Source organism: Microcebus murinus, chromosome 4 (genome assembly GCF_040939455.1).
Source record: "Microcebus murinus isolate Inina chromosome 4, M.murinus_Inina_mat1.0, whole genome shotgun sequence".
NCBI classification, from domain to species: domain Eukaryota; kingdom Metazoa; phylum Chordata; class Mammalia; order Primates; family Cheirogaleidae; genus Microcebus; species Microcebus murinus.
In genome coordinates, this window is record NC_134107.1 from 1,484,734 (window position 1) to 1,497,975 (window position 13,242).

Here is a 13,242-nt window from a genome sequence, read left to right on the forward strand (position 1 = left end):
CCTCGGCTGTTGACAACCAAAACCGTCTCCCGACGCGGTGGCATTTGGCTGCCGGCCGGGGTGCAGGGGCGATTCGGTGGGAGCCAACAGGCAGGCTTCAGGGCAGGGCAGAGTGCCCAGGGGCATCGGAGACCGCCGGGCACCGGTGTCTGCCAAAACGTACAGCTGCACGCCCGAGAACGGCACTTTCTACTCCACCTGTCGGGCCACTCGGGAAACAGAAACTCAGTCCCGCTACGGCCGTCCCTCATTGCACTCAGAGAGGCCACCAGGTATTTTCAAATAAGCAAGAAAAGCAGCTTCACCTGCGGGTTTACAGCTCGACCGGGAGGACCCGGGACCTTTAAAAATATTACTTCGAAATCCCCCGTGAGTCTCTCTGCTGCCTCCGTGCCGCGGAGGCCGGCCCCGGACGAGGTTGAGGGCCCCGGACGAGGTTGAGGGCCCCGGACGAGGTTGAGGGCCCGGCGTTGTGTTTGGGGGCAGTTTTTGTGGCAGCTCCCCAGAGAGGGCACGGGGCGCCCCAAAACATCGACCCCCTTCCTCGCAGGCGGAAGGGAGCCCGGGCTGTTTACTCTTGAAAAATGAATTTGATTGTCATCTCCCGTTTCTGCTTTCTCGTGGGTTGCCCAACGCCGCTCAGCTGTTTCCAGGGCTGCAGTGGAGGAGGAGGAGGAGGAGGAGGAAGGATGGAGGGAGGGAGGAAACCCCAGCCCGTGTCGCAACGGGGTGAGAGTGTTTTAAAACGGGCACTGCTTACGAGCTATTTTCACTTTCTGGAAACAACTTGTGCAATTGTTGGTGGCCATGGTTACCCAGGGCTCCGGGGAGGGGGAAGGGGAGAGGTGGCAGGCGGGCTACCAGGGGACAGACACCTGCTTGCTTGATGGAGGCATTCAGGGTGGGGCTGGCAAGGCGGGTTTCTGGACGGGCCACCTCCGGCCAACGAGGCAGGGGCTCTGCTGCCTGCCGTGGGACTTCTGCACCAGGCCGCCTGCCGGGGAGGGTGTCACCACCCTCCAACGCCAGCGACGGGTGGGTCCCTGCACAAAGCAATGCTCCCCGACAGTGGGGCTCGGGGGGCTCTGGGAGGCAGACAGGCCAGGCCAACACCCCGACTCCACCTCTGCCCGGCTACCTCTCTGCGCCTCATCTGGAAGAGGGCCACGCATGGCTCTCGAATGTGGGTCTCACTTTCTTTTTTCCCCTAACGGCATGGGGAACTCATTCCTTAGCAACTTGCAGAGTGGCTCGTGTCAGAAACTCAGCATTTACTCCTGCAAAAAAGCCTGCGTGCTCCAGAAATTTGGCAAAAACCTCAGAAGCTTCCAGGAAAAGGTGAAGGCTTTTTTTTTTTTTTTTTTCTGCAACCCCGAGGAGGCCACGTCAGTGCGCCCAGCACTTTGCCCAACTCTGGGGCAAAGGAGGCAATTTATGGCTCAAGGAACAATCTTAAAATAATCCTCCCTCAGTCCTAAAATGCAGTGTTTAAATTTATAGAAAAACCCACAGGTTCCTGGCAGCGGGCAACCCCGGGGCTGGGTGGGGGGGGGCAGGGCTCACAGCTCACTGTGCCCCTGGGGAGCTGCCCCAGCCCCTCCCCCAGCCTGCTCCCTCCAGCCTGCTCCCCCCAGCCTGCTCCCCACAGCCCCCCAAGCGCCCCAAACCCCCCATCTTCCAAGCAGCCAGACCACTGCTATGATTTTTCAAAAGATGCAAAACTTTTTTTAATTAAAAAAAAAAAGAACAGCAAAAGTCTTATTAAAAAAACAAACCAGGCAGCCAAAATGCCCTCCTGTCTCCCTATGCACGGTAATACAATACCTGTCACAGTCATTATGTACAATATTATAAAAAATGTCGCAGACAGTACAAATTAAGGCTGTATTTTTCACAAGGCATCAAGCCTCGAACCTCTAGTGTAGACCCGGTGGGGAGAAAGACGACGCTGAATTATTGCACCATTTTGAAAACAAAACTCGTCAAAGAGGGTCGTGGTCTTTTCCCACCGGGGCCTTCAGTCACAGGTGGGGGCTGGGGCAGTGGCGTCGTCGCTGTCGTCGGATGTGGGGGGAGGGGAGCCCTTCCGTGGCCACGCTGTGCCCAGCCCTGTCTTCCGGGTCCAATAAATAGCAGTCACAGTCTGGGAGGGGGCCGCACCCGGCGCGTGGGACCCGCCACGGCCGCGCGCGGGTCGGGGCCGGCGGGCTACATGTGCCTCTTCATGTGCAGCGCCAGGTGGTCGGAGCGCGAGAAGGCGCGGTCGCAGAGGTGGCACTGGAAGGGCCGGTGGCCGGTGTGCTTGCGGTAGTGGCGCGTGAGCTCGTCTGAGCGCGCGAACTTCCAGCCGCAGCCGTCCCAGTTGCAGTGGTAGGGCTTCTCGCCTGCCGGGAGGGGGGGGGACGAGACTTGCCTCAGTTTCCCTCCCAGGTACACACCGTACACGCGCGGACACTCGCCCAGATAGTGGCTACTTCCCCGCGCCCCCGCGCGCGCGCAACCTATTCTTACCCGGGGCACGGAAGCGCCCCCAAAGTTTTAAGCCCCTGGGGGGTCCTAATAAGTCCCCGACTCCTCATCCTCGGCCATCCACCGACAAGTGTTTCGGGCCACGCCCCCAGAGGGACCTTAAGCGCGAGCCCTCTCTCCACCGTCCGGACACGCGGCGTCCCCCAGGCCCCCAAGCACACGCTCCCTCCCCAGCTCTGAGCCTCGCCCCAGGGGGTCCTAAGCCTGCACCCCCAACTTTGGGAGAGGCAGCTTCTCCCTAGGGTTCTAAGCACGCGCCCTCTCCCCAGCTTCCTGAGCCTGGACCCCAAGGATTCCGAGCCACGTCCCCAACGGACGCTAAGCTTGCGCCCCCATCCCAACCTTCTGAAACAGGGTCCCGCTAGCCACGCCCCCAGGAGGTTTTCTAAGCGCGCTCCCCGCTCCCAACCTCCCGGGTCCCGCCCCCGGGTAGGGTGCCTTAGCGCGACCCCACCCGAGCTCCGCGGCCACGCCCCCGGGGACTCCTGCGCGTTCGCCCGCTCCCCAATCCCCCGGCCGCGGGGTTCCCTCCGTTCCTCCTGTCGCCCGCGCGCGCCGCCCACCTGTGTGCGTGCGCAGGTGCGCCTTGAGGTGCGAGCTCTTGGTGTAGGTCTTGCCGCAGCCCGCGTAGCTGCAGGTGTGGGTGGCGGTGCGCTTGCGGGGCCAGGAGCGGCGGCCGCGCTTGGGCTTGGCCTCCAGCAGCTCCAGCGGGGACGCGGGCGGCGTGAGGAGACCGCGGGCGGCGGGTGGGGCCAGGCCCAGGGCTGCCGCGGCGGCGGCCGCGTCGTCGAAGAGACCGAAGGCGGGGGGCGCGGGGGCCGCATAGTGCAGGCCGGGCCCGGGCGCGCCGAAGCCGGGGCCGCCGAAGGGCGGCGGGAAGGGGGCGCGCGGTCCGGCGGGCAGGCGCGCGGGGCCGTCGGGGCTGAGCGGCGGCGTGTCGGGCGGCGGCGGGGGGCGGCCCCCGGGACCCCGCATGCAGGCGGCTCCGGGGCCCGGGGCGCCCTCGCGCTTGAGGCCGCGCGGCCCGCGGGCCAGGCCGTGCGCGCAGCCGTAGCCTGCGCCGCCGTCCGCCTCGGGGGGCTCGGCCTTGACCAGACGGCCGGGCGGCGCGAGCAGAAAGCGGCCGTGCAGCGCCGGCCCCGGGGGCACGTCCAGCTCGGGCCGCAGCAGCTCGGACACCAGGCCACCCGCGGGGGCGCCGTAGGGCGGCGGCGCGCCGGGCTCGGGGTAGTAGAACGCGGGCGGCGGGGGCGGCGGCGGCGGCTCGGGGGCGGCTTCGGCGCCCAGGCCGTCCAGCCCCATGGACAGGATGAAGTCCAGCACGCTGTTGAGGTCGTCGTCCGTGCCTCCGTCCTCGGGCTCTGCGCGCGGCCAGCGCTGCGGGCGACAGGGCGGCGGGGCGCGGGCGTGAGCGAGCGCGGGCTCCGGGCTCCGCCTGTGGCCCCGCCGCCCGAGGTCTACCGCCCGCAGCAGCCCGCGGTCCCCGCCGCCCGCGCCGCGCCACTCCGAGCCCGCGGTGCCCGCCCGCGCGCCCTGCGCCCCGCAGCCCACGCTCCGCTTCCCCGAGCCGGCCGCCCCGCGGGCCCCGCCGCCCTCACCTCCTGCAGGCCGCGCTCGCGGCACGGGCTGGCGAAAGTGGAGAAGGACGGCAGGATGGGCTCGCTCAGCGCCATGGCCGCCCGGGCACTGGGGACGCCGGAGCGGGGCGCGGGCGGGCGGGCGGGGACGGCTCTGCGGCCGCGGCCGGCCCGCCCAGCCTTATAGGCGCGGCGCGCGCGGGGGCCGGGCCACGGCGGCGGCGGCGGAAACGCGTCCCGGATGGGGACGAGCTCCGAGCGCAGCCTAAATTTAGCCGCGGTATATAAGCCGGCGGGCGGCGGCGGCCGGGGCCAGTGCGGCGGCCGGGGCTGTGCGCGGCCGGCCCGGCCCCCGGCGCGAAGCCAGGCCCGCCCCGCCCGCCGGCCCGCCCCGTGGTCTCCGCGGCGACGCTGTCAACACGCGCGGCACAACAGCGCGCGACGCCCGGGGTCCCCGCGCCCCGCTCCGCCCGCGCCCCGCGCCGCCCGCGCGCGCCGGGATCCCAGGACTGGGGCCGGCCGGTGGCTTCGGGGCCTCCCGGGGGGAACGCGAGGCTCGGGCCTGGTGGAGGGGAGATGGGCTTCAGCCTCGCAGGGGTCCCCGGAATCCTAGACAGCGGGGAGACCCGGTGCCCAGGACTCGGGGTGGATGGGTGAGACTGGCCCCCCATTTGTGGCGGGCGCACCCAGCAGGGCCCGCTGTGCGCCCATCATCACCCCGTGAAAGTCCTTGTACGGTGACATCAAGACCCGTTGGCCCTTGCGCGCCTGTGATCCGAGCACTTTGGGAGGCCAAGGCCGGAGGATCGCTTGAGGCCAGGAGTTCAGGGCTGCAGTGAGCTATGGGTGGTGGCACTACTGCTTTCAGGGTTGGGCGACAGAGCCAGACCCTGTCTCTAAAAAATATAAAAAGAAAAGACATGTGAAGAAGTCTTTGGGACACTCTCCTACCTATGCACACATCTCAACTACTAAGCCCCTTCAAGGGCAGGGAAACTGAGGCAGGGGGGAGGGGCTGGGAGAAGTTGGAGGCGGGACGGGCTGGCATTACTGAAGTAACTCAGAGGACAGCAATGACAGGCACTCCACCAACACAGACCGGGCACCAGGGAGCCATTCTGCCCCTTGGGAAGCTCCACCCCTCCACATCTGCCCCCCACGCCTTGGACCTGCCGGCCACGGACTGTCACCCCTGTCGCTGTGTGTCGGCCCGTGCAGGCAGCCCGGGACACAGCTGTCAGCGGGCGACAACATCCCTGCTCTTGGGAGCGTCCACTCTAGTGGGGCGGGGGCGGAAAAACCAGCCTGTTTGGGAAAAATCCACCAGCAGAAGGGACCGGGGAGTGTGTGTGTGTGTGTGTGTGTGTGTGTATGGCGAGCCGGGGGAAGGGAAGGAGGGAAGGTGGTGACGTTTGGAACCTCACCCAGGTGGTGATTTGTGAGCCCAAGTGATAACGACAGAAGGTCATGGGGAGCCACGTGGGTATTAGAGAGAGAGCATCTCCAGGTGCAGCCTGGGAGTCCCAGCCCCTCCAGAGACGGACTCTGCGGGGCTCAGCTCTGCAGCCTTTCCCACCACGCCCCGCCACGGCAGGCTTCAAGTTGAGCACAAACCTGCTCCCTGCCGCTGCCACCGACCGGGCCGACGCAGGAGTCAGCCCCCGCCCCTCGCCTGGTGCTGTGTGACCTCCAGCGAGTGGCGCTGCCTCTCTGTGCTCCCTTCTCCGCCTGTGCAAGGCAGATGGTAGCAGTGTGAGGGTCACAAGTGCTCTCTGGTGTTCCGTGGAAGTCGGTGACCCTGTGTGACACCCACGCCCAGCTCTCTAGAAATGCCCGGGAGACCAGCTCGCTGTGCGTCTTCCGGAGCTACTTGCTTTTCTCCGGGACTCAGTTTCCCCATATGGTAATAAGGGGAAAATTAGGGGAATCAATTCCCCGCCCTCCCCTTCCCAAGGATGTAGGGTTCTCAGGCGACTGCCGGGGACGGGGGATTTTTGTTTGCTTGGTGTTTCTGTGTTGCCGAGACTTCTGGCCTGAGCCTTCGTCTCATTGTTCAGACAGCAACTTGGTGCCCTCGGCCTCTGAGCCTGCCCGGTGGCCCCTGCAGCTCTGTCCACCGCATCTCCCTGTTCCCTCTGCCTGGTCACTGTCTCCTTTTTTATTTTTATTTTTTATTTATTTATTTTTTGAGACAGAGTCTCACTTTGTCACCCGGGCTAGAGTGAGTGCCGTGGCATCAGCCTCGCTCACAGCAACCTCAAACTCCTGGGCTCGAGCGATCCTCCTGCCTCAGCCTCCTCCCGAGTAGCTGGGACTACAGGCATGCGCCACCATGCCCGGCTCATTTCTTTCTATATATTTTTAGTTGGCCAATTAATTTCTTTCTATTTATAATAGAGATGGGGGTCTCGCTCTTGCTCAGGCTGGTTTCGAACTCCTGACCTCGAGCAATCCTCCCGCCTCGGCCTCCCAGAGTGCTGGGATGACAGGCGTGAGCCACCGCGCCCGGCCGGTCATGCTTTTTCTCTGGGGCAGCGCGCCTGCTGTGCTGAGCGTGCGCTGCACGGAGCCGCGTGCACTTTCCCATGCAGGTTGTCGCGTGGCTGCGAGTTTTCAGATGAGCTGGGATGGGGATCCCAGAATGCCGGAGGGGCTGGGACTGCCGGCTCGGGAGGTAAGAGCGCGCTTACTGTTCCAAGGAGCGGCCACGCTGCCTTGCAAAGTGGCCGCACCCACCCGGCGTGGCGCCCCACGCAGCGCGTGGCCGCGTGGAAGGTTTGCAGCGGATCGGCCGTGTCCGTCCAGCCCGGCACCGCACACAGTGGGCGCTCCATAAATGCTCACTGAACGGGTGAGCAGGCGAGTGAGTGGAGGCAGCACTGGCAGCGTCCCTGGGTGTCTCCTCCCCCTGCAGGACGGCCACCCCCCTGCCCTGCCCTGCCCGCCCCGTGCCGTGAGGAGTGGGGCGAGAGGTGGCGGAACGGAATGGTCCAGGCGATAATCCTGCTGCCCGCCAAGTGACCTCATTTGGAGGGAGTGTCTCTGCAGACGTCATCGGGGGTCTGGGCGCGAGCGCGTCCTGGGTCAGGGTGGGCCCTAAACCCAGGCACGCGTGTTCTTGGAGAAAGGACACAGAGACACACACGCCGAAGAGGGCGGCGGGGGAGGGGGATGGCGGGGGAGGGGGTATGGTGGGGGAGGGGTGATGGGGGAGGGGGAGGGGAAATGGTGGGGGAGGGGGACAGCGGGGGAGGGGCCTGGTGGGGGAGGGGGACGGCGGGGGAGGGGGACGGCGGGGGAGGGGATGGTGGGGGAGGAGGTCGGTGGGGGACGGGGGATAGTGGGGGAGGGGGACGGCAGGGGAGGGGAGATTGGAAAAATGCAGCCGCAAGCCAAGGGACGCCCGGAGCCCCCGAAGCCAGGAGAGAGGCGGGGACGGATCTCCGCACCGGCCCCCAGAAGGAACCAACCCTGCCCGCACGCCGACCCGGGACTCGCGGCCTCGGGGGAACGCACTCCGGTCGCTGGGAGCCACCCCCTTCGTGCCTCGTGTTGCGGCAGCCGCGGGCAGCTCGCACACACCCTAGCGACGGCCGCTCTGCCGCCCGGCTCCCCCAGACAGGGAACCCCTCGCAACAGGGTCCCCCACCCCGACTCACCTCCGTGTCCCGGGCTCGGCTGTGGTCTGGTGTTGACACAGTGGTGGTGTGAAGGCAGTGGCCACCCAACGAGGACTTCCCCCCGCCACCGCCACCCGGGGCAGCACGAGCTACGCCGGCAGAGCACCCGTGTGCCCGGGAAGAATGCGAACCTTAGTTGCCGCTTCAGCTGTGTGCCCTTGGGCAAGCCACTCAACCTCTCTGAGCCTCAGTTTCCTTGTGAGACTGCATGTGCCGGTGTTTAACAGTACTTGCTGGCCAGGCGCGGGGGCTCGCGCCTGTCATCCCAGCACTCTGGGAGGCCGAGGCGGGCAGATCGCTGGAGGTCAGGAGTTTGAAACCAGCCTGAGCAAGAGTGAGACTCCGGCTCTATTATAAATAGAAAGAAATTGAGCCGGGCGCGGTGGCTCGCGCCTGTAATCCTAGCTCTCTGGGAGGCTGAGGCGGGTGGATTGCTCGAGGTCGGGAGTTCGAAACCAGCCTGAGCAAGAGCGAGACCCCGTCTCTACTATAAATAGAAAGAAACTAATTGGCCAACTAATATATATAAAAAAAAAAAATTAGCCGGGCATGGTGGCTCATGCCTGTAGTCCCAGCTACTCGGGAGGCTGAGGCAGGAGGATCGCTTGAGCCCAGAAGTTTGAGGTTGCTGTGAGCTAGGCTGACGCCATGGCACTCACTCTAGCCTAGGCAACAAAGCGAGACTCTGTCTCAAAAAAAAAAAAAAAAAAAAAAAAAAAAAAAAAAATAAATAGAAAGAAATTAATTGGCCAACTAATACATATAGAAAAAATCAGCCGGGCATGGTGGCGGATGCCTGTAGTCCCAGCTACTCGGGAGGCCGAGGCAGGAGGATGGCTTGAGCCCAGGAGTTGGAGGTTGCTGTGAGCGAGGCTGACGCCACGGCACGCACTCTAGTGTGAGCAACAGAGTGAGACTCTGCCTCAAAACAAAACAAAACAAAAACAGGACTTGCTGCCGGACTGTGGGGCGAGCAGATGAACGGGTTAGAGGACCCCAGGCTCAGCGCGGGGCAAGGAAGTGGCTCGGAGCACTGCCCTCCCACGCTGCCAGCTGCCAACCTGCTGTCCACACGGCGCCAACCCGCGTAGCTGCGTGTCCTCGTGAAGCCTCCGCCAGGGACGATGGTGGAGAAAGGGCAGTAGGCTGACGTCACAGTCCCAGCCCTGCCTCTCGCCCTCAACGCCTCCCAGCCTCCAAGCAGCCCGGCCCAGCACCTGCCAAGTGGGGGAGAACGAGCCACCCCTCCACAGGTGATGGAGTCAGGAAGGGACATGGTTTTGCTGAACAACAAGGTGGGTACTAAGTAAACCAGCACTTAGTACTAAGCACTAAGCTTTGCTAAGTAAACCAGCACTTAGCACTAAGCACTAAGTACTTAGTACTAAACACTAAGCTTTGGCAAGTAAATCAGTACTGAGTACTTAGTACTAAACACTAAGCTTTGCTAAGTTAATCAGTACTTAGTACTAAGCACTAATTACTTAGTACTAAACACTAAGCTTTGCTAAGTAAACCAGTACTAAGTACTTAGTACTAAACACTAAGCTTTGCTAAGTAAATCAGCACTTAGTACTGAGCACTAAGTACTTAGCACTAAACACTAAGCTTTGCTAAGTTAACCAGTACTTAGTACTAAGCACTAATTACTTAGCACTAAACACTAAGCTTTGCTAAGTAAATCAGCACTTATACTAAGCACTAAGTACTTAGTACTAAACACTAAGCTTTGCTAAGTAAATCAGCACTTAGTACTGAGCACTAAGTACTTAGCACTAAACACTAAGCTTTGCTAAGTAAATCAGCACTTATACTAAGCGCTAAGTACTTAGTACTAAACACTAAGCTTTGCTAAGTAAATCAGCACTTAGTACTGAGCACCAAACACTAAGATTGACTTAGCAAAATGTTCCCTTCTCCCCCAGCGTCACCGGTAAGTTCCTCCAAGGCAGAGACCAGCCGGGGGCCCTGCCGTCCTCCTGTCCCAGCTGGGAACGTCATGCCTCGGGGCGGTGGTTCCCTTGTCCTCGCCCCTGCCAAGGCCCTTCCTCCCCTGGCCACCCAGCATAGCCAGTGTAGACCGAGGGGCAGAACGTTTCCTCGACCCCGCCCGTGGCGGCCGCCCTGAGCGCGCGGGTTCTGGGGCCGCGCTCCGGCTCCGCGCGGGGAAGCAGCGCGGCGATCGGCGGCCGTGTCTGAGCGCGACCGGCGATGTCTGCCCGGCAGCGGCCGGGGCGCAGCGGCGTGCGTGCCACCCATGCCACTCTGCACGCACCGTCGCCTGCCAGGCTGTCTTCAGGGGCTCAGGAGAGTTTAGTTCGGGCCGCAGATAAGCGTTGGGCTCGTGCCGGCGGAGAGCAGGGAGTGAGAGAAGTGCAGCGGCTCGCTCCTGCCCCTGCAGAGGTGACGGTCTCCTGCTACCGGGCCCGGGCCATCTCCAGTGTCCTTCCATTCTTTTCACTTTTCTTCTAGCGTCTGGAGCGCCTTTCCCCGCAGCAGCCGTTTGGGCCCAAACGGCCATTGTGCGCCCTTGGCCCGGCTCCCAGGAGCAAGCCCGGGGCACCCTGCGAGGACACCCGGCTGCGCGGCTGGCCTTCCCGGGCGGCTTGTGCGCGCTCTGGGCCGGTGCCTCCCGCCCGGCCACCGGGCGTCTCCCACGAGGTTTGCGCAGCCCCCTCTGGGCACGTCGCGAGACTCGGCCGCCCGTGTGGCAGACATGCTGGGCGCTCTGAGTCTCTCCCGGACGCGGAGAGATGCGGGCAGGGTGCCCCTGCAAGGGAGAGTTTTATCTTGCGCCACCGCCTAGCCGCTGCCGTGCCCGGAGCTGCCGCCGGTGGGAAAGGTCCCCGTCTGCTGCTCCGTGGACAACTGAGTCACGGCGCAGGGCTGCGCTTGGCCGGGGACTGGCGGGCTGCCGTCCGAAACCCTCGTCGTCCCCTCCATGGCTGTTTCCGTCTCGTTGACACACGGGACAGAGGAGAGGGAGGGAGCAATGCTTATTGAGCACCTACTGTATGCCAGCCCCCGTGCCGAGGAGCTGGGTGTGTTTTCTCATGGGATCCCGCGGGAGGCGGGTGAGGGGAGTGGCTGACGGCCGGAGCCCGCTGGCCTTGAGTGGGCAGCGTTCTCTCTCTGAACTTCGGTCCCTGGTCCCTCAAAGGGGGGTGACGACACCCGCCCAGTCACGTGTTTGTGAAAATGGCATATACAACGTATGAACGACTTTTCCCAGAAGAGACCCTCCATCCCTTGTAAATATTTTTATTTGCTGAAATCAGAGGTTGGCAGACCACGGCTTGCAGGCTTAAAGAAAAAAAATTAAAATGTCAACAGTGTGATTTTTAAATTTTTTATGTATGTTATCATGTTAATTATATATATATGTATGTATGTGTATATAATATTTTTATCGAGGGGAAATTCACCTAACCTCAAACTAACCTTTTTTTGTTGTTGTTGTTGAGACACAATCTCACTGTGTTGCCTGGGCTAGAGTGAGTGCCGTGGCATCAGCCTCGCTCACAGCAACCTCAGACTCCTGGGCTCAAGCAATCCTCCTGCCTCAGCCTCCCGAGTAGCTGGGACTACAGGCATGCGCCACCATGCCCGGCTCATTTTTTCTGTATATATTAGTTGGCCAATTAATTTCTTTCTATTTATAGTAGAGACGGGGTCTCGCTCTTGCTCAGGCTGGTTTCGAACTCCTGACCTCGAGCGATCCTCCCGCCTCGGCCTCCCAGAGTGCTGGGATGACAGGCGTGAGCCACCGCGCCCGGCCTGGAATCCTTCTATTGGGCAGATGTCGGAGAGTGAGCGTCAGCCACAGCGGGCTAGTCCCTGCCCTCGGGGAGCTCCCGGGCGGGTGGGAGGCGGTGAGTGTTAGGTGACATCTAGCCAAAGAAAGACGGAGCTGCTCACTGTTGAGGACCACGGTGGAGAAGTGTGGCCGCTCAGGGCAGGATGACGCGGCTCCGACTTGATTTGGATGGGGGAGGGGGGCAGGTAGGAAAAACCTGTGACGCGGAGCCTGGAAGGATGAGGGGTCCCGTTCAGGAGGGGGGGGATCTGAGGACATCCTGTAGGTCAGCGGGTTGAACATCACCAGCCCTGGGAACAAGTCAAGCGCCTGGTCGGAAAGGTTTGCTAGTGATGACTGACTTGGGAGTGATTTTTTTTATTATTTTGAGAGATGGGGTCTTGCTGTGTTGCCCAGGCCGGAGTGCAGGGGCACGATCATAACTCACTGCAGCCTCCAACTCCTGGGCTCAAGAGATCCTCCTGCCTCAGCCTCCCGAGTAGCTGGGACTACAGGTGCGCGCCACGATGCCCGGCTCATTTTTTAAATATTTTGTAGAGACGGGATCTTGCTTTGTTGCCCAGGCTGGTCGAGAACTCTTGGCCTCCAGTGGTCCTCCTGCCTCAGCCTCTCAAACCGTTGAGACTGCAGGTACATTCGGACCACACCCAACTAATTGATTTCTTTTCTTTTTTTTTTTTTTTGGTCAGATTTTTTTTGTTTGTTTGACTCCATTTTCTGTTTTGTCCTATTTTGCTTTTACCTACTTATTGAGATGTCATTTACACAGTGTAAAATGTACCAAGTTTTGCAAACATCACCTTGATCCACCTTTAGAACATTTTCATTTCCGAGAAGATCTGTCCTCCCCCCCTCCTCCCCTCCCACCCGCCCGTGCTCAGACAGCCCCGGGTCTGCCTTCCGATTCTAGGCTCGCTGCACCCGCTGGATGCTGCTGGCATCCTCCTGCCCGAGTCACGGCAACCAAAAACGTCTCTAGGCATCGCCAGGTTTTCTTGGGCGAGAGCCGCTGTGTACTCATAGGCAGAGCTGCGGTTTGCATTTCCAGAGAACCCCGGAGTGAGCTCCCTCCCCAGCTCTGGGGAGGAATCCTCCCTCCACGTCACCGGCCCGGCATGAAATACGTTGGACGTCTGCAACTCATTTATTTGTTGAGAAAGCGTCTTGCTCCGTCGCCCAGGCTAGAGTGCCGTGGCATCATCATAGCTCACTGCAGCCTCCAACTGCTGGGCTCAAGCCATCCTCCTGCCTCGGCCTCCCGAGTGGCTGGGACTGCAGGTGTGCGCCATCGCACCTGGCTAATTTATTTTTATTATTCTTTTTTGCAGAAATGGGGGGTCTGGCTCTGTTGCCCAGGCGGGTCTCGAACTCCTGGACTCCAGCAGTCCTCCCGCCTCAGCCTTCCACGCTGCTGGGATGACAGGCGGGAGCCACCGTCCCGGTAGGCATTTGCAGTTTAATAAGTCCGAGGAGCTCCTGGGTGATCCGGGCTGTTTACTCCAAACAATGGCTTGTGAGCCGAGAGGGCCCGTCCCCTGCTGGGATGTCCAGAGCTTTAGCTTCCGGCCTGACTCACACTGGCTGTGCAGGGAGTGCAGCCAAGCCGTGACTCACTGTCCCTCGATGTCACACCTGTGCC

The 13,242-nt window shown here is 61.9% G+C and overlaps 1 protein-coding gene across 1 annotated transcript; it reads right to left on the reverse strand.

The window, feature by feature from the left end:
• Positions 1–1,699: 1,699 nt before the first annotated feature.
• Positions 1,700–4,256, reverse strand: KLF2 (KLF transcription factor 2). Its single transcript, XM_076001474.1, has 3 exons — positions 4,128–4,256; positions 3,093–3,906; positions 1,700–2,384 (listed from the first exon to the last, which is right to left on the reverse strand). The coding sequence occupies exons 1-3, from the start codon at positions 4,200–4,202 to the stop codon at positions 2,209–2,211; spliced, it is 1,065 nt and encodes a 354-aa protein (XP_075857589.1). The 5' UTR covers positions 4,203–4,256; the 3' UTR covers positions 1,700–2,208.
• Positions 4,257–13,242: the final 8,986 nt, after the last annotated feature.